General features: G+C 41.2%; 1 protein-coding gene across 4 annotated transcripts in view; it reads right to left on the bottom strand.

Annotated features, from left to right (window-relative positions):
• Positions 1-23,025, bottom strand: part of PLXNB2 (plexin B2) — a 400,939-nt gene that overhangs the window by 42,168 nt on the left and 335,746 nt on the right. For all 4 annotated transcript variants that reach the window (XM_054989404.1, XM_054989405.1, XM_054989403.1 and 1 more), the window contains 7 exons: positions 21,764-21,900; positions 16,998-17,168; positions 14,529-14,664; positions 10,517-10,735; positions 9,379-9,555; positions 7,655-7,791; positions 6,278-6,378 (listed from right to left, as the gene is read on the bottom strand). In XM_054989404.1, the coding sequence (XP_054845379.1) occupies positions 6,278-6,378; positions 7,655-7,791; positions 9,379-9,555; positions 10,517-10,735; positions 14,529-14,664; positions 16,998-17,168; positions 21,764-21,900 (1,078 nt within the window). The remainder of the gene's footprint in view (positions 1-6,277; positions 6,379-7,654; positions 7,792-9,378; positions 9,556-10,516; positions 10,736-14,528; positions 14,665-16,997; positions 17,169-21,763; positions 21,901-23,025) is intronic.

The raw sequence follows: 23,025 nt of genomic DNA, 5'->3' as shown, positions 1-23,025 counted from the left end.
GCTGGCTGTTTCATTGCTATATATTATAGAGCTGTTACAACTTTATTGCTACGGTTTCATTTTTTGGGTGTATGCTGTTTGGAGCGCCAAGGGAATTGACAGAAGAGGTAATGTATGATAAATGAACAGCTCAACTGTTACTGATCTGGAACCACAGATTTTGAGTTTTCCAGGAGCCGACGGATTAGCATTCAGTGAGACAGTTACTGTGCATGTAACTTTTGCTACACGAGCACTGAGGTAATAGCTTCATAGGAATTTTCGTGCTCATAGTTCAAACAATTAAAAGGCATGAAGGGAAAGATTACAAGAGTGTGTTTCACTAAAAAAGAAAAAGAAAATAAATTCAAAATCAACCTAGAATGCAAATATGATGTAATGCCTAGATAGGCAAGAATAATGAAACTTCTTGGGTTTGTTCCAGGATGAACAACATGGCACAATTGAAGAAATTGTGGTAGACTTTGGTATGGTTATTAGAGTTTTTTTTTAAGGTTCTGTCTTTTCAGAATGGGAGGATTAAATTCCTTTCATGTACATCCCTTAAAAAAGGATGCAGATGATGCAAAAATAACCATAATTTAAGGCTGCAAATTTATAAAGAAAACTGCTAAAATGCTACAGACAGTTAAATATGCATAATCTAAGAAAACAGTGGCTAGACTCTATTGTGTGTATAGCGGGGTGAGGGAACGGTAGCATACAACTTGTATTGTTCCAGTGTATCTGCTATATCCTCAAAGCTCCTCTTTATTGTTTTAAAATATCAATGCTATGTAGACTAGTGGATGAAGAAGCAAACATTGATGGCAAAGAGAAAACATAACCATTCTATTGGCAGGCAGGAGGAAGGTTAAACGGTTCATCAGATCTCACCAAGAACACATCAAGTTGATCCAGGAGCTTTTTGAGTTTTTGACACAGGAGACAATTACTTTGTCACTTATCAAGCGATGTGAGCAACAGAGTTTTTGATTTTCTGGCCAACTAAGAACAAATACCAAGTTAATCAAGCTAATGGTCTGTTGTCTCAGCAATTTTCATTGATTACATCATTTACCTAGGTTCTTTCCATCCCTCTATAGAAGTCTCCCACAGCAAGCTGTCAAGAGACTGCAGACACGTACTTCCTGACAAGTGCACGGTAAAATCAAGGAGATAAACAAGCTTCCATTCTGGTGAATATTCAAAGGGTCAAGACTGCTTGATCATTGTGAAGGAGGAAAACCAAAACGGAAGAAGAAGGCCCAGGGCTTTTTTTTCTGGGAAAAGAGGTGGTGGAACTCAGTGGGTTGCCCTCGGAGAAAATGGTCACATGGCCGGTGGCCCCACCCCCTGATCTCCAGGCAGAGGGGAGTTTAGATTGCAATCTAAACTTCCCTCTGTCTGGAGATCAGGGGGTGGGGCCACCAGCCACGTGACCATTTTTAAGAGGTGCCAGAACTCCGTTCCACTGAGTTCCCACTGAAAAAAAGCCCTGGGAAGGCCTATGGCAGGAAGCAGTGCAATGGGAGGCACTGTCTAACAGCAGATAAGTTCCAGGAGATCCTCTGCATTGGACAAGGAATGCAGGCAGGAAGTTAAGCTTAAGTATAACAAAGGGCAACCACAAATTGAATAAAATGGGGGAAAGCAAGAAGCAGACAAGTTTGAAAGGGAGAAACCAGTAGCCAAGGAAGACAAGATTTCTATCACCCTACAGTCCTATCCCATGGTGTGAAAATTCCATGAATTTAGGCTGAATACTTGATCACATTTGTAACGCGGAAAGGCACAAGTATGCTACCATGCTTCCTCAGCACTCACAACATGTGTGAAGGTTAATGTGAATGGCCTACACAATGGAGGAAGGGCAACTTTCACAAACAGCTTCCACCAACATTCACATTGGTTACATCCATCTTTTGAAGTTCTGCAGGAGATTTGCTATGGAACAAGAAGGCAATATTTGTCTGTTCCTTTCCATTCTACATACTTTACTTTCTTATAATCATCACGCTGCTCTATTTGCTAGTCTTCATATTCATTTTACAGTCTTTTTTAAAGAAGTCATTCTCATTTAATTATTTGAAAATACCTTCTCCTGCTCGTATGAGAAATTGCTTTCCGAAACTCCAATACCTTACCGAACTCTACTAAAAAAATCTGCTCATGTAGACAGATAGAACTATCCAGCACAAGCAAGAACTTTTCTGTAAAAATGGGGGGAGGGGTTAAGTACTATTAATTTTGCATAAACTCACATAGTACAGAGGTCATCTAGACAAGAACATGGTTATTCAGCAGAATAACTTATGCAAAATCTCACTCACATCTTATATTACAAGGCATACTTCTGCAATTTAATCCAATTCAATGGGGTGGCTGATTCAGTCGGTTGCAGCAAAAACAGTCTTGCAGCATCGTAAAGACTAGTAAAAAATTATTATAGCAGGAGCGTCTGTGATTTTGAGCCCACTTAATCAGATGCATGGAGTGAATCCTCAGTCAGCAATATTTTTATAAACAGAGAAAAGAAATGGAACTGTGACCAACAGGTTAAAAGCCCTGATTCATGGCGTTTTGGCAGAAAACTGAACAGCTATAATTGGTGATAGCACCAACTCCTTAGTGATGTTAAACAATTTCATAACTGTAAGATGCTGAGAATGTTGCTGGACCTGTTGAGCATCTGGATAATACATTTAACCCTACTGAATTCTAATTCAGTATTCCCAGTCAGCGTACCCCTTTGAAGTTGCTTTGCTGAAGAATGCTGACTTTCAGGTCAAGAACAGAGTATCCAAGAATACTGAAATGTTCTTCTATCCCTTTTTTTTTAATGCTGTGTCATTTTTTATGTCAAATTTTTGTCCATTTATTCTTCTGTATACAGACTGAACCATTTGTCTTGTGCAGAGAGCAGAAAGGCATTATTGACAGCTGATTAATTGTCAACACAGTAGAATATGAGCAAGTGAATGAGCGCGCTTGATGGCAGGTCTGATATTAATAGGTCCTGGAACAGGGCTGCCTGGGTGGAGATGGAGAGTTGGCACCTGGGCTGGCTGAAGGACTGAACGTTGCGCTTATGACTCCATTAGGTGGCGCCAGGGCTTTTTTTCTGGGAAAAGAGGTGATGGAACTCAGTGGTGGAACTCAGGACCGCACAATGACCTCACTTTGGGTCAGCTGGGACAAGGGGGGAGTTTTTTAAACTTTAAATCGCCCTCAGTGAAAATGGTCACATGGCCGGTGGCCCCGCCCCCTGATCTCCAGACAGAGGGGAGTTTAGATTGCCCTCCGCGCCAGGCGCAGAGGACAATCTAAACTCCGCTTTATCTGGAGATCAGGGGGCAGGGCCACCGGCCATGTGACCATTTTCAAGACGTGCTGGAACTCTGTTCCACCGTGTTCCAGCTGAAAAAAAGCCCTGGGTGGCGCCCTGTTTCTGGACAGTAATTGGAATTAGAATGTTTCTGTAAGTGACTTAGAGCCTACCAACCAGTCTGGAGAAAGAGAAATTATTGTCCAGAATGGGGGTTGTTGGTCATTGGTAATATCTTGAAGCAGTTTTAGCTAAGAACTTTAGGTAATGTAGTGACAAGTGATGCTCTGAACCTTTCAGGTTTGGACCTGTTGTAGAGTAGCCTATCTGTCATGTATTTGCTTTGTACAGTGCGTTTGTTGGTGGTATTGGTTATAAGGTGTAACTGTGTGAGTAGTTGAAAATGTTATTTGGTTACCATGTACTAAACTATTTTTCACAGGTTATTGTCATTATAAAACATGCAGACTTTGTTTAGTAATGATAGGAGGGGCTGTGGGCTCCAGAGGTGAAAGATGAAATGCTGACCGCAAGGGATAGTTAGTTGGAGTTGTTTGGGAGGTAGTCAAATAGTGGGCTTTGGGGGAGTGCAGTGAAAAAGAACATGAGTGGAAACAATGAGAGAAATTTTTCCTTAAACATCTTCGAGACTCCTTAATACCGAATAAGTATTGTCTTGGATTTTGTTAAATTTGCCTCTCTAATTTCTTATTATAGCATAAATGTAATTGCAGAAGGAAAGGACTGGGGTGAAGACTACTTCCATATTCTCAAAGATCATTTAGCAGTCTACTAGAATACAGCGTGAATGTAACTTTATGTTATTTGGGGATTTCTGGTTAAAGACTCTGGTGGAAGCTTTGCGGAACATAAAAGGACAATAAAACAATATACGGGGTTGTTCAGGTAGAGGAAATGAAAAAGTTCCATATTCCTCACAAATTGTGATTGTGCGTGGAACTGAAAACATAAATTAAAAAGAGAGAGGTGGACTTATAAAACGTCATGCTATTCCTTTGTACTAGACTGTCCTTGTTCATCTATTGGATCACACACCGGATTCTAGATGGTGACTAAAAATATGGGATATATGCAACAATCAGTAAGTTTCCAGTCAAGATGTTTTCCCTATGCCCATCACACAGTTGGTGCGGGGAATGAACCTGTTGTGGGGATGGCTGCAGGCTCATATTCATAGCAGGCAGGAAGTGACTGAAATGCTGAAGAAATTTTTATTAAATCTTTCAGGTGCGGATCACAAAAACGTTATTGGTGAGCCTGAAGGTGAGTAAAGTTATAAGAGGATAGGAGCTGAGCAAGTATTGCTCTAAATGGACTATGAATCTGTTGGCACATTGTGGAGCTACTAACTTGAAGAGGCAAGCTTTCCCAAAACGAGAAGCAAATGTGGATTAAGTACAAAGCCACTAGGCACACTAGGTACAATATACTACTTCTAACGACTTGATGCTCATCTTCGTGGGGGATGCTGCCATATATAGCTTCAACAAAAGAGAAAGCAACAATGTTACATCATCGACAGCTCCGAGCTAAATCCCCTTCAATACATCATACATGATCTATGGACCATTCTGGACTATGGTAATTCCTTTCCCCAGATCTTTATTTGCTTTATTTGCAGCAGCTGTGTCCATCTAACACAAATGAGCACAGGGATCAAATCCCGCAGCAAGACTGAATACCAACTCTGTCCTTATATCTAGTCAGGAAACATATTACAGGATCTAAATGTCAGGCTTACCATCAGGGAATCATTTATCTTCTCATCATTCAATGGAATATGTATTATTACCTGTCAACAATGCCCTTCTGCAGTTTACAAGCCAGAATCAACATTCAAAGAACAATGGGGAAACATTTCAGTCTATCGCTGACATGAAAGCCAGCATTCTTCAAGGAAGGAACCTCAAAGGGAGAATCCAATGGGAAATTGCTGAATTAGGATTCATCGTGTGATGGTATTCAACAACAGCTCAACAGGTCTGATAAACTGCTTAACACTATTGAGAAGTCTGTGTTATCATTAATTACAGCTGTTAAGAATGACCACTAACTAGGTCACCTGTGTAATTCTGAGTTCTGCATAGAAATGTAGGTCTTTTAATTCACTGCTCAAGATTCTGACAAAGTGGGTTCAAGCCCACAGAAACTTATTATGTCTCTATGGTGCCATTGACTCTTCTTTTGTTTTTGCAAGTTATTCTAATGTCTGAAGACATCCAGTATGATTGCTTAATGAACGTAACTAGAGCCAACCAGGAAGGGATACTATGAACCTTAATGATAGTCTTATAGCCTTCACTGTCAGAACTAGTATTATGTATTAACTATTCAGGTGAACTGTTTTTGATGGTGGCGTGAGCTGTACAAGTGCTTTTCTATCATAAATACAAAAGTGATCAAATTATGACCCTGCACTTGCTTACAGGCCACTGAAATTAATATGATTATGTGCTCTCATTCCAAAAACTGCAAAAAAGAGAAAAAGTTATATTTTAACAGATTTCTACATGTAATATCTACATTCACAAGCTTATGATGTATTTGAAAATTAAGTTGTATGTGAACTTTTCTGTTGAGTTTTAAGATCAGATCTAAAAATGAACAGTGTGATTTTCTTACTGTGGTACAATCCACCTATAGCACTAGAAAAATCATACCAGGATGAAGATGCATGACTGTTTCCCTACTGCCAGTTTAGTTCTTGATACTTATTTTCTTTTTACACTGAAAATCCCATCTGATTATTTTATGCACTCTCTTTTTATCGATGGCCTTTGCATCTAATTGCTCGAAGCTTATGCACTGTGTATGTTGGCATGCTGTAATCAAGAATAGTTGCGCCTCCTGCATATTCTCAGTAGACACTTTAAGGCAGAGAGCGGCAGAGCTACAGCGCATCTTGTAATTTCTCTGGAGGGCCTGCAAGGAATAGGGCATCAGTCATACCTGTAAATTCCTTTTTGCACCGGTCTCTGACGCTTTCCTCCAAGCCTTCAAGTTGTGATTTAATTTTTTCGTATTCTCGTTCTGCTTGTTGACTTTTCCGTCTATAAGGAATAGAAACAGAGAGTACAGAAAAGTTATGGCCTGTAAAAATAAATCATAGTACAACAGAGCCGAACAAAGGCCAGAGGGATCTTTAGAAGCACTGTCTTTTTTCCTCTTGATCTTTTAACACTAAAAAAGAGGAAACAAGAAAACAACAGGGCAAATATTTAAGATGGCCCACAATTAGCATGGCTCAGGTTGTTGGATCAAAGACTGCCTGAAAAATCTGCCCAAAGAAGTGAATTTGTCAATGTTCAGAAACACTGTTTATGCAAAGGAACTACTGGCTAGTGAATTGACTTGTAATTGCCAGGGGCCTTTTTCGCAGCTGTTTATTAACTTGGACTGATAACAGTTGTTTTTTTATCAATATGGTTCTTAATGACCAGGTTAATACTGCTTTTCAGTTGCCAGAAATGTAATTTGGTATCAGCTTCACTACTCCAACAAGTAGCAAGTTCACTCTTGGCAATGGTTTTTTTCCTGAGTGGGTATTTCTAAAAGTTGTCAAGAGGTAGGAAAGAGGAGATAGTGTGGGAAGAGTAAATAAGGCCCAGCCCAGTATGCAACTGGGCCATAGTTTTCCCAGGTAGTGCCTGCCAGTGGGAGGGAGGGAGAACAAACTGAAGATGAGGCAGAAAAAGGTAGGTTGGCTGGTGAGTGGGAAGGAGAGAAGGAAGCTGGAAAAGGTGAGAGGCTGTGGGGGCTTTCAGGATATACTATGGGAAGGAGAAATAAGCTGCCCTTTGTAAGTCCTTGTTGGCCCCCTGCTTGTTCAACTACAATTCTTTTCTGCAAAACTTGCATGCATTTTGCATTCAACGTAATGCTACCCTCTTGTTCTGTGGCAGAAAATGTTAAACCAGAACAGGCCCTTCGCAGTAGATGCTCTTTCTTCTGATACATGATATATACCCACATATGCATACACCCTCCAGCACAAAATGTATGTTAAGCCATATAGTTCAATATTTCATCACTTCAAAGGCACTTAGGCTTCTGCTAAGCACATTCATCCATGTGACCGTCTCTTTAATTTAGCATATAACTTTGCAAAAAATATATACATAGATCCAGATATAGGACGAGAAGATAATGCTGGAAACATTTTAAAGCTACTAGATACTGTATTCTGTTTCCAAGCAAGTGCCCAGAGGAGCGAGTCTGAATCAGGCTCAATTGTCACAATAATTCTCCTCTTGCTTCTCTCCAAACAAAATAGTTTTCAGCTGCATAGTTTTAAAAACGGTCTGATGATGGAAAACAACATCTTACCTGTAACAATAGACTGAGATGATGATAATGGCCACCATAGGAATAATTACTAATGGCAAAATCAAGCTCAGCGGTAAGTCACTCACTTGAGTATATTCTACTCTTCCTAGGACCCATTCTTTGAAGCCAAATTTCACCTAAATAAATAGTCGACGTTTAGAAGGCAAATGCAGAAGCACATCAGACAACAAGCACAACCCTAAAGCAAGTCTACTCGAAATCCTGTTCAGGTCAATTTAATGGGGCTTATTATTTCTTAGCACTGTGTTCTTAGAATTGCACTAAAAATGAGTCTACTAGTCATTACAATGCTTAGTTTTAGCAATTCCCTCTTCTCTTCATTTTTTTTAATTTAAAAAATTTCTATGTCATATTTCTACTCAAATAGGGTGCCCCAAAGTGGCAAAAATCAAAGCATTAAAGCATGGCGACATTAAAACATCAAGTTGTTAAAACAGCTTTTAAAATTCAAGTGTATATAAAATATTTAAACAATTCAATAAAACATGTAAACACACAAACAGAACACAACGAGCGAGGAGGGCCAATAATGGTCAGTGGGAGAATGCCAAACAAAACAAAACAATCTTCACTTGCTGGTGGAAGACGACAATAGAGGGAGACAAGCCAAATCTCCCTGGGGAAGGAGTTCAAACTAGTTTTGACAGTACAACTATGTACCAGTCATTTATTATTACAGCAAAAGCCGGAAAAACAAAACAAATCTGCGATAAAAAATAAGTTATTACATCAGAGCATAACAATAAGATTGACAGTACAACTGAGACTGCGGGGTGGGGTGGGGGAGCAATATGGCTTTCTTGGCTGGTGGCAACAGTCACTTCAGTTGGGGTGGGTGGGGAGGGCTGCAATTTACCTCTCCGGAGGAGGAGGAGGAGGAGGTAGTGGCACGTTCCTGGCCATCTGGGATAGTTGATGGGGGCAGAGCCAGAGGCCTTATAAGGCCGCTCCACCTGACAGCGCTGCAGATGTGCCTTGTGCTCAGCCCACCCACCTCACCCTGTGTCAGTGCAGGTTCAGGCAGTTTCTGTTTATCAGGGCCAGGTAGGATTTTTTCCTCCTTTTCCCATAACTGGCAAAAAGGTGAGTTTTTCGCCTGGAGGGTCACTGGCTTAAGGGGGGGTCTGTTAGGTGCTTCCTCTGGCAAGTTAGAAGTTGGGGGAAACGAGCGGGCCATTGAGCACCCTTGGCACGGAGGAGGGCACAGATGTATATCTGCTGTGCCCCGAATGTGGCAGAGATGGTAACGGGCACAAGCCATGCTTTCCCCATGCTAGTGGCGCCAGTGGCGCTGTCAGTGCCTTAGTCACTTGGGCAGAGATCTGGCCCTGGGTGCCAAGCCAAATTGTCTATGTGCTGCCTTTGGCCCCTATGCCAGGGGCTGCCTACCCGTTTCCTAAGAGCACTGCTTCCACTTGTGCAGTTGCTTGTGCAGCTTCTCTGGCCTTGACTGCAAAAATATCATGTTAGAGGAGAGCGTGCTTCCTGGCTCTTAGTAAAAAGAACGGTCTGCTGCTCGTCTGAATACATTCTGCTCCAATACAGGAAACTGGCCAGAGGCAGACTGGCTTTCCCCCACCAACGCTCTGGGGAAACATCAGTCATGTAGAAAGGAGGGCTCTTTATTAGAGTCACTTAAAGCAAGATATTCTGTGCGCTGCCCTTTATATCTATTGCTAAAAACTTAGAAAAATGTGACATACGCTGAATTCTGGCAGGTTATTAACTATATCTCTTTTCTGCCTTCTCTTTGGAGGGGGCTGCACTTCAGGTGGTTCACAGTATAAATCCTTCTCAGTCAGGGTTTTTATGATACAGGGTTGCTCTCCCACAAATGCCTGAGCCTCTTCGATTGTCATGGCTTTGTTCAGATTACTGCCCTAGACAGGAAAAAAAAAATAGAACAATAAGCCATTTTCTCGGTGCACGGGTACGGGAAGGAGGGCGGGTCAGAAACGTATTGATTTGTACATTAATCTTTTACACAATTTTTTTCTTAAATGGACAGAGCTAGGCTTTGTATCTGTATACAAAAGGGAAGAAACACATCCAAATGGTTGATATGAAAAGATAAACTCTGGTTTTATTTACACAAGATGTTGTTGTAAGACGAGGAGGGGGGGGGGTCTTCATTTACAATGCTCAACATATTTTCATCGGGGCAATGGGAAGTACAAAGTGAAAGCAACTCTAAATTTGTCTCAAAACTGAGCTGAAAAGATTTCAAATGTCAGATTTAAGCGGAAAGATTGAGAGGTTTTCCTCCAAAAATCCTCACACAACCTTCCTTTAGTTATTTATTTATTTAATTCATACCCCACTTTTCTCTACAATGGGGACCCGAAGCAGCTTACAACACTCTTCGTTTTATTATCCTCATAACAGCCCTATGAGGTAGGTTTGCCTGAGAATTTGTCATGTCCCAAGGTGAGCTTCCATAACAGAGTGAGGATTTCAATGTGGATCTCCCAGACCCTTGTCCAGCACATTAACCACACTAGAGCCTCATGCATCAGACCAAATTTATACAAAAAGCAAAGCAATATCCAATTAAAACAGGGAAGAGCTAGGCGAAAAGTGCCCTGGATAGCCCAGGCAAGCCCAATGTTGTCAGATTTTGGAAGCTAAGCAGCATCTGCCTTTGTTAGTATTTAGATGGGAGACCGCCAAGGAAGACCAGGGTCTGCCTGCGGAGGCAGGCAATGGCAAACCTCCTCTGTTAGTATCTTGCCTTGAAAGCCCTAGCAGGGGGTTGCCATAAGTTGGCTATGACTTGACAGCACTTTCTACCACCCCAAGCACAAAGCAAGTGGAATGAATGTTTTTTCTTGACACATTTACCTTTGCATGGATCAGTTTGTTGACTTGCTTCTTGACACCGTCTGTGAAGTTTTCAAAGGTTGGATCAGGGAAATATTGCAAGGGATCTTGTAATGTCTTCTTGTACCCATCCATTTTAATAACTGTAGCAATTTTATACTTTTCTGGATCCTCCACTACTGGTGGAGATAAGAAAACTATTGCAGTGTCATTCAATTTTGAGACAACTTTCCCTTCAAACTGAAAAACAAAATGAAATACTGGGTTTTAGTCAGAACATGTTATTTAATACAGAAATTACATAGTTTATCACTTAAATAATCAAATGCAACAAGGCAAGCCAACACTCTCTGGCAGTCTTTTATATTATTGGGTATCAAGTGATAATTTCTCCTTTTTTGCTGGTGAAATTACTCAGCACAGAGAGTTTTGTTTCTCAACCTGCAAGGCCTGAGTCTAAATGTGAATGAATAGTTTATTCAAACAGGAGACCTTAACATTACATTTCTGAATGCTAGCTATATATTTGCTCTGACCTGGATGGTCAAGGTAGCTTGAACTCGTCAGATCTTGGAAGCTAAGCGCAGTCGGTTATGGTTGGTATTTGGATGGGAGACCACCAGGGACACCCAGGGTTGCTACAGGGAGGCAGGTAATGACAAATCACCTTTGACCACAATCTTGAAAACTCTACAGGGTTCCATAAGTGGGCTGCGAATTGATGATGTGTGTGCACGCACGCATGCAAGCACACATACAACTCTGCATGTTGATAACTGGAGCCTAATTTTAGTTTCACTGTTGACTCAGTGAGGTCACCATGATGCGTGCAGGATTTTTTGGTGGTTTTTGTAACCATAATTTCTTTTGAATTATGACAGCTTCACTCATCCGAGCAGGAACTTCTACAGGTGCCACCTTGCAAATAGGCAAGAGCAACAACTGCCCGTACACACGCATTCTCTGTTGTGGCCATACATCATGGAATGGCCTGATAAGATCAGAAAGGTTCCCCCTCTCTTGGCATTCTGCAAACTATGCAAAACTGAACTATGTAGGAGGCCATTTTTACAAAGGCAATAGGGCTTTATCATAACAAAAGGGAGAGACTGGACAGTTTTTAATTGGTTTTAATTTCTGCATTCTAACTGTATTATATTGCTTATTGGATGTCCCATCCTATTGACTGCATTGACTTACACCTTGAACCTCAGTGAGAATGGAGGATTATTAAATACAAACAAATAAATAAACGATGCTTATGAGTGGTGGTCTACAGCCATTAAAAGATCTTCAGAATATGACAAACCTCAGATCCTGTTATACGTGGTTTCAATTAAGAAAACAGTTAAAATTATGAGTGACTGAAAATATATATAGCAGAACGATCTGTATTCATCAATAAAACCTTTTAATCCTGCCTTTCTTGCTGCAAATGGCAGTTTAAGGTGGCTTACAAAGCTAGCCAGAGCTGGCAACAAACATTAAAATAGAAAGTTACACAAAATTTTAAGTAACGGTAGCAGCCATATCCACCACTGAATCTATTGCCTGCAGGACTGGGCCAAAGTAGAGGCCTTCCTCACTTCTTCCCAAATACTATTTCAGAGAACTGAATTGACAGAGGGCTTCAAAGGGGGAGACTGAAAGGACCGGAGGTGTTCATGGGGGTTCATAGTGGGAGAAGGAGTCCTTCAACTAAAGTCCCAAGTCATATAACAATACCACCCCTAAATTGGACGTATAAGTAAGTGCGTGACCAACTAAGCTGTTTCAGGATGGGGGTAAGATGATTCCATCTTACAATTTTTTCCAACAGGTGAATAATCATATTCTGTACCAACTGAGGCTTTGAAATCACTTGTTAGGGCCACATAGAGTGCATTGCAGTAATTCAGCCTTGATGCATGGATTGGTACGGCCAGATCCGTGAATTCCAGGAGAGGAACCAGTTTATACACCAAGTGCAAATGGGGGGAAAAGCGCACACTATTTACTACTGCAATTATTTATACGATTTACTAATTTACTATTTACTATTTATACTATTAACAAAACCTTTAAGATCTTATCTGAGTTTTCCAGCTTCACTTCAACACTATCTAGTGTGTGCAAAGCAATCCCATCCATGACCTCTGTGTCTTACGGACAAGCATCACCTCTGCTTTATGTAGATTCAGGTTTACAAAATGCTACCATAGATGAGATACATAATTTACATAGTTTATCATCGTCTAAGAGCCCTGTGGCATAGAGTGGTAAGCGGCAGTACTGCAGTCCAAGCTCTGCTCTCGACCTGAGTTCGATTTTGGCAGAAGCTAGGTTCAGGTAACCGGCTCAAGGTTGACACAGCCTTCCATCCTTCCGAGGCCGGTAGAATGAGTACCCAGTTTCCAGGGGGTTAAGTGTAGATGACTGGGGAAGGCAACGGCAAACCACCCCGTAACAAGTCTGCCAAGAAAACGTCATGATGCGACGTCCCCCATGGGTCAGTAATGACTTGGTGCTTGCACAGGGGACTACCTTTACCTATCATGGTCTAAAACAATTTGATATCCTCAAGAGGCAACCGCGTCATGCACACGCGTAAGATCACTGTATTTTGCAAAGCTTTGAGTTCAACGTAACTTCAGAGGAAAGGATGCTTCTAAACATATCTTCTGTTGATTCAACCTACAGTGCTGGGCTGGCCTCTGAAGCCACCAGCCAGGATTCCCTAGGACTCTCTACTGCCCCAGCAGTGACCACAGACAAAGAAAGGGGGAAAGTGACCATTCAGCAGCAGCCTCCTCTTCATGCTCATAGTCTGTATTGAAATAGCCAGTTTGGCTTAAAATAGCTGGGGCAGTTCTGATACTTATTCTTCCCCCACCCCATTCTTGGAGGAGTTGCCAGCTTTGCAGTCGCAGTAGTGGCAAGCTCTCCTACTCTCATCAGTGGCTGCGCAGTCCTGAGGAGGCTACGTTCTTCCCAGGTCCTTCAGGCCCCTGCTGTTTCCACATTGCCAAGAGAACACTTTTAATTGTTTTTACAATCTGTTTCTAGCCTGAGGTCTATTCCAAAGGATGACTTAGGCTGCCAAGCGTTTTATGCTTCTGGGCTCTTGTACACTTTTTTTGCTTCCAGATTTTATTAGCTGTTTTTAATGGATGTTAATTTTAATGATTTTAGGTTTTACATTTTACGTTGCAAGCTGTCTCAAGCAAGTTTGAAGAGGCAGCATATAAATGTTTTAAAGAAATAACTTTTAAATAAATATGGGTACCTGCTTTTGCCCAACAAGCTCTTAACTCCTGCCTGATATGGGCCTTCTCTTGTGTGGGTGGATTTGGCAATCCGGAGCTCATATCCAGACATTTATATTCCAACTGAGATATCTGCTCCTTGAATATTTTCTTTGGAACAAGCTACCAATATATTGTCACAGAAGCAACAATGAAAGGTTTAAAAAAACAGTTTCCGGCACTGCAAAATCTGATATCTAAAAGAAGCTATGTTGAAGTGAATGTTGAATATGACTTGACACCAACTATTTCAGAGGAATGTTGTAAATGTCTGAAATCTCCAAGAGGCCTCTGTGAATGCTGAGATTTTAGACAGCATTCAGAACTCTGCCGAATTCTGAGAACAGCCTTGAATGATATTTGTTGCTTGCACTTGGTTAAGTCCTGCTGATAATCATCACAGCTCTTTCAAGATAGCTGACCACGCTCCTGCTAAGGTTTCTGCTGGCGCATTCTTGTTTCTTATTATACATTTATATCATTTAACTGCTGTAGAATAGCCTCTTGAGTACCAAATTTGGCAAAGAGTGCAAGAAACAAACTTACATTTAAATCTATTTTTGGAATCTTCAGCATCATCTAGGATTATTAATATTCACAAGAATACATTCAGACTTACTGTAACATTCCTGAGATATCTCCAACAAGCTTATGAATGCACAAAAGCCAATGGGAATTATGTTAGAGGCTTTGGGACTTTCCCGGATGAGCAAAAGAATGCTTCTTTAGACAGAAGTAATCACTGTTACCTTTTGTGATTCTTGTATCTGCCTTTTCCGCCTTTTCCTTGATAAGAAATCCCCAAAAGGCTCAACTAAGACTTCCACGGAAAACTTCTGAATTATGTCAAAACCACTTCCAGTTACAGTAATATTTCGTCCTCCACTGAAATTAAAAGCACATAAAATACAACTATGAACAATGAAACTGTTTCCGCTCAGAAGTAAACAAAGGCCATTTTTACCAGTGATTATTCAGGAAGGTTCAGGTTGCTCCAGCAAGGCAGTGCCTGGATGGCAGAACACCTGCAAATCCTACGTCCACTGTATTTAGTTCCATGATGGAAGAAAGGTGGGGCAGAAATTTAATACAAACACATATTTCACATCCTCCTCCCTATCAATTTTATCCAGTATCTTTTCTGCAGGAGAGGAAAAAATTTAAACGGAGGCTGCGTAAACTGAGGCTGACAGAGCAGTGGCATAGTATTGGGGGCGGGGGCAGAGGAGCAGTTGCTCCAGGCGCATAATTTTTAAGGGGTGCCGTGCCGAGCGGGAGAGCCTGCGCTGTGTCTGTGGGAGGCCACCCATGTCCCCTGGCCACTTGCCATGCTGATGGACGGCCGGCTCCCTGAGTGCTGAACTGGCCCTCCTGAAGTGGCTGCTGGCCAAGAAGCATGCTGAGCTGGTGGCAGTGGTGCGGGCGGCTGTGCTGGAGGACTTCCTGGAAGTGACATCATCGCACAGTCCTGGAAGCACGCACTTGCTACCAGGAGTTGCCCCGGTTGCTGCCAACCCACACCACGCTGCTGTGACAGAGTGACTGAATCAAGATCATTCAATGAGCTTTATGGTCTACCAAGTTCCTCATCTGACATTCCAGCCACTACACCATATGGGTTCACCATTTCTGTAACTTTGGCACAAGATATTCTGAAGCACAAGGCTTCATAAAAAATCATTAATTCTAAAAAAAAATTGACCGCAGCCCAAGTCTTAATGCAATCAGTAAGGCTTCTTGAATTCCAGATAGCTCAGGTTGAACACTGCAAGTTTTCCTTTTACTCTAGCTATGCACATCAGTTACTCCTTACTCCACCCCCCACGAAGTATGTCATAATGTATATTTTCATAAACGTATCTGATACATATGATGTTCACTCTCAGTTAATGAAGACTGTTTTCTTTTCCCTGAAGGTGATAACTTCTATGTGATATGATAAATATAATTATGTTCTGTTTTCTTGTGAGAATGGCTACTATGCAATCAAAATAAAATCTATATCTCAGCTCCTGAAAGCTGAACACAGCCGTAATGATTTACTTAGTTTTGAACTACTCTGTAATGATTTGTTGTTTTTACCTTACATCTTTTGTTAAAACTTTGCCTTTGGATCTTTAATCCAGCTCCTCCTTACATCACCTAAATGTATACTTCAGGAGGGCCTAGTCCCAATCAACACTCCTTATATTTCCACACTCACAGAGCTTCAGGTGTTCTTTACCTTACACAGGCTTACACTCTGAGAACAGCTTTCCCTTGTGATTGTGGGACTATATATTGCTGCCTTCCCAAAAGGTTTTCACTGCCACCAAAGGCTTTTACCTTAGATCTCTTCCACTTAATTAGTACTACAAGAAGGGTTTATTATAGATGGTAGTTTTACAGAATGGTCAGGATATGAGGGTGATTGTGTGGTAAAAAAAGGATCCTTTTTCTTAAACAAAATTAGAATGTATTTGTAAAGACATAAAGTTGCAGAGTTTAGATAAGCATATTGGTTTCAGAATAATTCATAAGCTTGATGGTTTTAAATACAATTATATCTTCTACAAACTCAGTAACACAAAGTAATTTTCCATATAGGTCTTCACTAACAGAATAAACTCTTTTCACAGCTACACAGACTTAGATACTTTCAGGCCTTTCCACACAGCTTGCTTGATCTAAATAGATAAATCTCTCACTCAGATATATACAGACTGACTGAGGTGTGCACACAATTTGCCTGACTTAGATTGAATTAGCCTTTCCACACAGCTTGCTTGCTTGAGCCAGAATCCTTTCTCTAAGAAACACACAGACTCAACTTAGCCAGTCTGGTGTAGCGGTCAAGAGTGGTAGGACTCTAATCTGGAGAACTGGGTTTGATTCCCTACTCCTCCGCTTGAGGCCAGCTGGGTGACCTTAGATCAGTCACAGAGCTCTCTCAGCCCCACCTACCTCACAGGGTAGTCGTTGTGGGGATAATAATAATAACATACTTTGTAAACCACTCTGCATGTGTGTTAAGTTGTCCTGAAGGGAAGTATATACATCATATGTCATCATCATCATCATCATCATCATCATCATCGTCATCGTTTTATTGAACTTGGCAGAATAAATATTTTCTCTCAGAAACACACAAACCCCACATTAGTGAAAATAAATAAAATCCAAATTAAATACCTTACATGCAACATATTACAACAGCTTTACAGCAGAAACGTATTTACCTGCGTATACTTGTTTTGGGGTGGATACCATCAATTTTAGGATTCTCTGTATAGGTAAAGGGTTGATCTTTTATTGTTTTATTAGTTCCTCCATGCTGTACTGTTACAAGAACATTCCCAACCTTGGTATTTGACCCAGTAACACAAACAATTTCTTCACCAAATTGCTTACTGAGGAAAAGAAAAAAAATAATACTGGTGAGATTACGAAATGAAATACATAGTACAATTTTTTAAAAAATAATATATGAGCTAACAACCATTGCTTTTGGTTAAATCAACATTGGATTGAATGGGATTAAAATTGGTATAGGGATGTATAAAAGAAACAATGAACCCAGACAGCTAGGAGAATCTAAGAATCAAAATACTGGATAAGTTTTAGTCTCTGTTTGATACACAGAGGAGAAAAATTAGTATTTTTAGGCACTCATTCAAAATACATGATTTATATTCCCAAACAACTGCCTACGGAAAGCCAAGTCTTTTCCCTGTTCTCTGTGATAAACAATTCAGTTTGTTCAGGAGTGCACTAACTTTATTTGTTGCTGGACAATATAATTTTAATGGATGCTTGCCTGTTCTGTGCTAGCTAAGGGGATCCTGTGGGGCTTTCTGACCATGCATTTATTATAGAAAATAAGAGAAAAGAAATTCAATAAAACGCAGAAAGTGCTGTCTTCACCCTTCCCTATTTCCTTGTACCTTCTTCAGCTTCCTTTTTTGCTGATTTCATAGCACCATAGTCTATCTTATGCAACAACTATTCAAAAGCCTATTCACGCACAAGAAAAATACCACAGAGCAATCTGGACATCTATCCATGATTCTAAAATATAAAAATAATCTGCTCACGGTTCTTTTTAGAGTGCTATATCTGGAAGCCCCAAGCATATATGCACAATGCTTAGGAATGCTTAGTTCTCCTTCAGAGGGATTTCAAAGGGAGATTAGAGAGACCGCTGAATTGCAATTGATAACAAAGCTCAAGACTATGTATCCACCCGGACTGAATCGAGACAAAGGCTTCTCGTCTCTTTACCAATGCTAATTTCTCCACACCCACTACCCCTCTGCATACCCCACCCTGTTCAATCACACCTGCCTTTGTCATTCACTGGCTATTATCATTCGGTTTCTGTAATCCCTTTCCAAGATATAAGGACAGATGGACTCACATTCTAGTTATATCTGAAGAAGTGAGCAGTACCTCACAAAAGCTCATAACCTACCACAAATTTTATTAGTCTTATAGATGCTACTGGACTCTTGCTCTTGGGAGTGTTTTTTTTTAAAGGGGGGATTCATGTTATTCATTGTTAGTTGAATTTGTTTTTTGTTTTTTCACTTTGCATTTGTTTCCAGTGCTTTCAATAGGAAGGAGATTTCAAGGCTGTGTGTTTGTTTATTCATCCAATTGGGATGAAATTCTCAGGGGACTGTAACCCCCTAAGAAATGGAGTCTCTCAGCCAAATTTCAGGCGGGTGAGAAGGAAGTTCCCTGTATTGGAGGCAGTTGCATTTCTGCCCTACGTAGTGAGGTGGCTTGGCAGTCCAAGAACAGCAAGCAAGGGCACCAGAGTGGGCACAGAAGCTTGCACTGGACAACCCAACCCTCCACTATTTGTGTACTCTGCAAGTAATCACACTCCTGAAGACTGTAAGCGAAAGTAGGACTACCTCTCTCCACTTATGCTTTACCACAACAACTTTGCTCATTTTTGAGAAGGGAACTGGTCCGTAGATTTTACTACTGTGTATGATATGTGTTACCTATTGCTGTGTTTATTATCTAATTCTCAGAGCATTGTGTTTCTATGGGATACCATTTATTGCTTGTTCAACATGCCACGTTTAATACTGATGGCTTGTTCAGATTTCTGGGGTTTTTTTCAGATGCTGCAGTTCCTGTCCTATTACATTTCTTATCAGAGGTTTCATCTCATTGATTGCAGACTTACAATGTGTAATATGCCTTCAATCTCAGAGAAAGGCAGAATATAAGTAACAATGAATGAATGAATGAATGAATGAATGAATGAAGGCTGCGGTACGACTGGCACTAAAAGTGAAAAGAACAGGAGAAAAGAAATCTCAAATACTATGCAAATCAGCAAACACTACAGCAAGTTCCAGGTCCCAGTGGATTGGATTCTACAACTCTCTTCTAAACCAGGTCCTATGATCTTTTCAGCAGGTCTTCTTCTACCAAACAAAGTCTCATTCCATCAAAGGAAGCAAGGACTCATAGGATAAAACTAATAGTCATTCAGATGCCATACAACCCAGTGCAGCTGCTCTATACTACAGAATGAGAACCAGTAAATGAAGTTTCAATGAGAGAAATGTGTCTAGCTGCTATATTATATAGAAACCTGAGCCCTTATCTAACTCACTGGGACAATTAACAATTGGTCACAGCCAGTCATATCATTATAATCCACTGTGGTGAAAATGTCTGCTGGTTGGATGAAATGCCTGTCACGTTATCAGCTGCCTCTCTTTACCACCTTCTCCTGCTCTTATTGTGTCTTGCTCTCACCATCTCTCTCCCACAACTGTGAAAAAAGAGAGCGCTCAGGCACTACAAGACAGAATGGACATTTTCAAAGATTATTGGATGTTGTTATTTTTAGCTATTAGATGTGTTCTGATGCTGACAATAATGAAATCACTGTAATGTTTAGTTATTTCATTAGTTGATGTATGAGCACATATCCCTAATAACTATTGACATCCTCCCTGACATGCTGTTGGCATTTTAATAGCAACTCAATAAACTGTTACATCAGGAGGGTATCACATGCACTCTCTCTCCTGCAAAAAACTACTACTCGGACTTTTTATTTTTAACACAAGTCAACATTGGCTAGGCATTGATAATACAGAGAACGGAGTGATAGTATGATCATGAGTCAACAGAATTTGCGTCCCTCATTAAAGAACTAGCCTCATTAATGGCACCTTGAAGGAGTAAATTTCAAATAAAAAGTTATACTAAAGACTCACACAAGCGTGTGCATTGTTTAATTAAGACAACAGAACATGTTAAGTCCCCAGAGGAACGGAGCTAAAAAACTGCGGTTAGGGGGATACCCACCCCACCTTATTATCTAGAACATCCTACCACATGGATGACCGCCATCACGTTATGAGATTCCACATTCCAGATTTCTGTAAATGGGCATATAAACTCACAATATGAGGCCAGAAATTCACATGATAAGTAGTTCAAGACGTTACAGCTGGGATGGGACCAGTCACTCTGTTTAGGCTTTTTAGTGGCACCCAACAGTGAACATAACGTGTCCTGACTTTCAGCTGAATGCCTCTGCTGAAAACATTGTGTGTTTATGGTGATGCAAGACAATGTGAAAATGACGACTGAAATGTTTGATCTGTGATGAAGATTCATTCATGCAAATCTCCACTTGATTTTAGAGTTAATGATTGTTGAAAATAGATGTGCGATCCACCCATAAAGGAAAGCTAGAGGAAGAGGTTACACGTTTCCACTAAGTAATAAACATGTCTAGTAGAGGCCTCCATCTGCAAAATTCTTCAAAACAATATTGTGAAAACTACATTGGCTATACTTAAAGCAAGCATGAGCATAAAATGTCTTTATTGTCTGTATACGGCCTACAAGGTCAGGTCTCATAGGGTTGCCAGGTCCCCTTACCCTCTCAAGAGAAGGTGGGAGACCCGGCACTTTCCTTTGGTGGTGTCCTTGCAGCTGGGCACATGTGCGATGATGTCACTTCTGGGAAGTATCAGAGTGCTCCTGTGTTCTGCAGTGGGCTGATTTTGGCCCCCAACGGACCCAATTCGGCCCACTGCAGAGCACGGGAACACTGCAGGGAGGACCCTGGAGAGCTCCTATGCTTCACAGCGGGCCAATTTAGGCCCATTTCAGCTCATTTGGGGCCCAAATTGGTCCTGTGCGGCACGTGGGATTGTGCTGGGCCACCCAGGAGCATGCCCTGGGAGGCACATTCCCCTGCCTTCCCCCACCACCCAGCCAGGTAAGTGGTGGTGGGGGAGTGGAGGGTGGGAGTGGGGGATCTAGGTCTCAAAAGGTAGCTGATTTTGTAAGTCCACAGATCAAAAGGCATGGCCCAAGCTCTAATCAATCTCAGCCCTTGATTGGAAGAGACTTTTTACTGGAGACAGCAAGCAACTTTCTTACTGGTTACAGGGAAAGGTCAGCTGAAAAGGACCAGCCTCATGCAAAACCTGAACTTCCAGTATTCAACTGCCTCTGGCTATTATTGTCTGTGACTACAGAGTTGCACTGTGGCAAAATCCTTTGTATTGTAAAAACAGTGAAAACCTGTTCAACTTTATAACTGAAGTAATTATGAGGACTATATTTGGACTCTACCTTCTTGGTGCTGCTCAGCTGAGAATGAACTACTAGATTCCAGCAACTAATCAGCCTATTTTCTGGCAAGTACTCTGAGGTGAACTGGAAGCTAAGTTACTGCTGAGTGAGGGAAAATCAATTCTGTCTCCTTCCTTTGAAGCAGAAAGTCCCAACTGCCAATCCTATAAAACTGAGAGGACTCCATTTTCATGTTAGCTGGATAGCCATGAGAAGGCCTCACTCTGTCCTTACATATGCCTTGCAGACCTCCTGGAGTACAGCTGAGGACACCTAAGGGTCTCCCCAGACCGCGGTTTGAAAAATGCAGTGTTAAAACCATGCTGAGGGAGGGGGGGGGGAGTCAAGAGACAGTTACAGCTATTGTGTGCCTCATACTCACACTTCACAGGGCACATCATCAAGGAAAATATTAACATCCTGTCTTGACCCAGTGTCCAGGTTTATGCCACTGATCGTTAGGACGGTCCCTCCAGCTTGGGGACCTTTTTGGGGATGTATTCCTGTAGGTTGTGGATCCTGTGTGGAAAAAACAGTTACAAACCAGTTAAATTCAGTTTTTGTTCATCATTCCTGTTAATAGGAATCTCTCATTAGGAATGAAAGATAATGAACAGATTCATATTCAAATCTTCTATGACTACAAGCTGCTATTGATTTCAAGGCCCTAGCTTCCACATAATAGATTAGATGCCAATTCTGTCTCTGAAGATTTTCTTTCAGGCTTCCTGTTTTCACTTTGAGATCCAGCACTTCTTTTCTAGTTCCCTTCACAGTTTAATCTAAAATGTAACAATATTCACTACAGGAACAAAAGAAGCAAGGCTTTTGGTATAGTGAGGTAACAATTCAATTTAACAAGTGCTGTTATCAGAAAGGAAAATAGCTAATATTACCACAAGGAAGCCGGCTAGCTTCGGAAGCACAACCTAACAAGCTGAATTCAGTTCAGTGGAGGTTTGCTATCTGGGCCTATTGAAACGAGTTCTCAAGTCACAATACACAGCTGGCACAATCCATTTGGCTTTACGGATAAGATTATAGCCTGTGTCTAAGGATGCTGTGAAAAATTTCTAAACATATACTGGCTTGATTCCGCTGAGCATTTCCACCCACAGAACGCAATTTTCTTGCCTCCTCACTCCTACTGCAGCCCCAAATAATAATAATAACAACATTTGATTGATATACCGCCTTTCAGGATAACTTAACGCCCACTCAGAGCAGTTTACAAAGTATGTTATTATTATCCCCACAATAACAAACACCTTGTGAGGTGAGTGGGGCTGAGAGAGCTCCTAGAAGCTGTGACTGACCCAAGATCACTGAGTTGTCTTCAAGTGGAGGAGTGGGGAATCAAACTCCTGCCGCTCTTACCACTACACCAAACTGGCTCTCTATTGCCTGGGAGGATCCATATTGGTTCCTATGATGGGCAAGAAGCTGTCTTGCCCCTAAAAGGTAAAACAGCCAACCAGCTGTTTCACACCTGAGCCTATGGGAGTGGTGGTCCAGCAGCCTTTCAGAGGGGGATGGGATGTTGGCAGGGAGCACAACAGTAATCAGTTTGGGTCTACCTCAGCAAAAAAGCAGACAGTTTAAAGGGTAGCTCTGCCCGGTAGAACAGCAGAGTGGTTTACTCTT

This window comes from Eublepharis macularius, chromosome 9 (genome assembly GCF_028583425.1).
Source record: "Eublepharis macularius isolate TG4126 chromosome 9, MPM_Emac_v1.0, whole genome shotgun sequence".
Classification (NCBI taxonomy): domain Eukaryota; kingdom Metazoa; phylum Chordata; class Lepidosauria; order Squamata; family Eublepharidae; genus Eublepharis; species Eublepharis macularius.
This window is presented reverse-complemented; position numbering and strand designations above follow the sequence as displayed.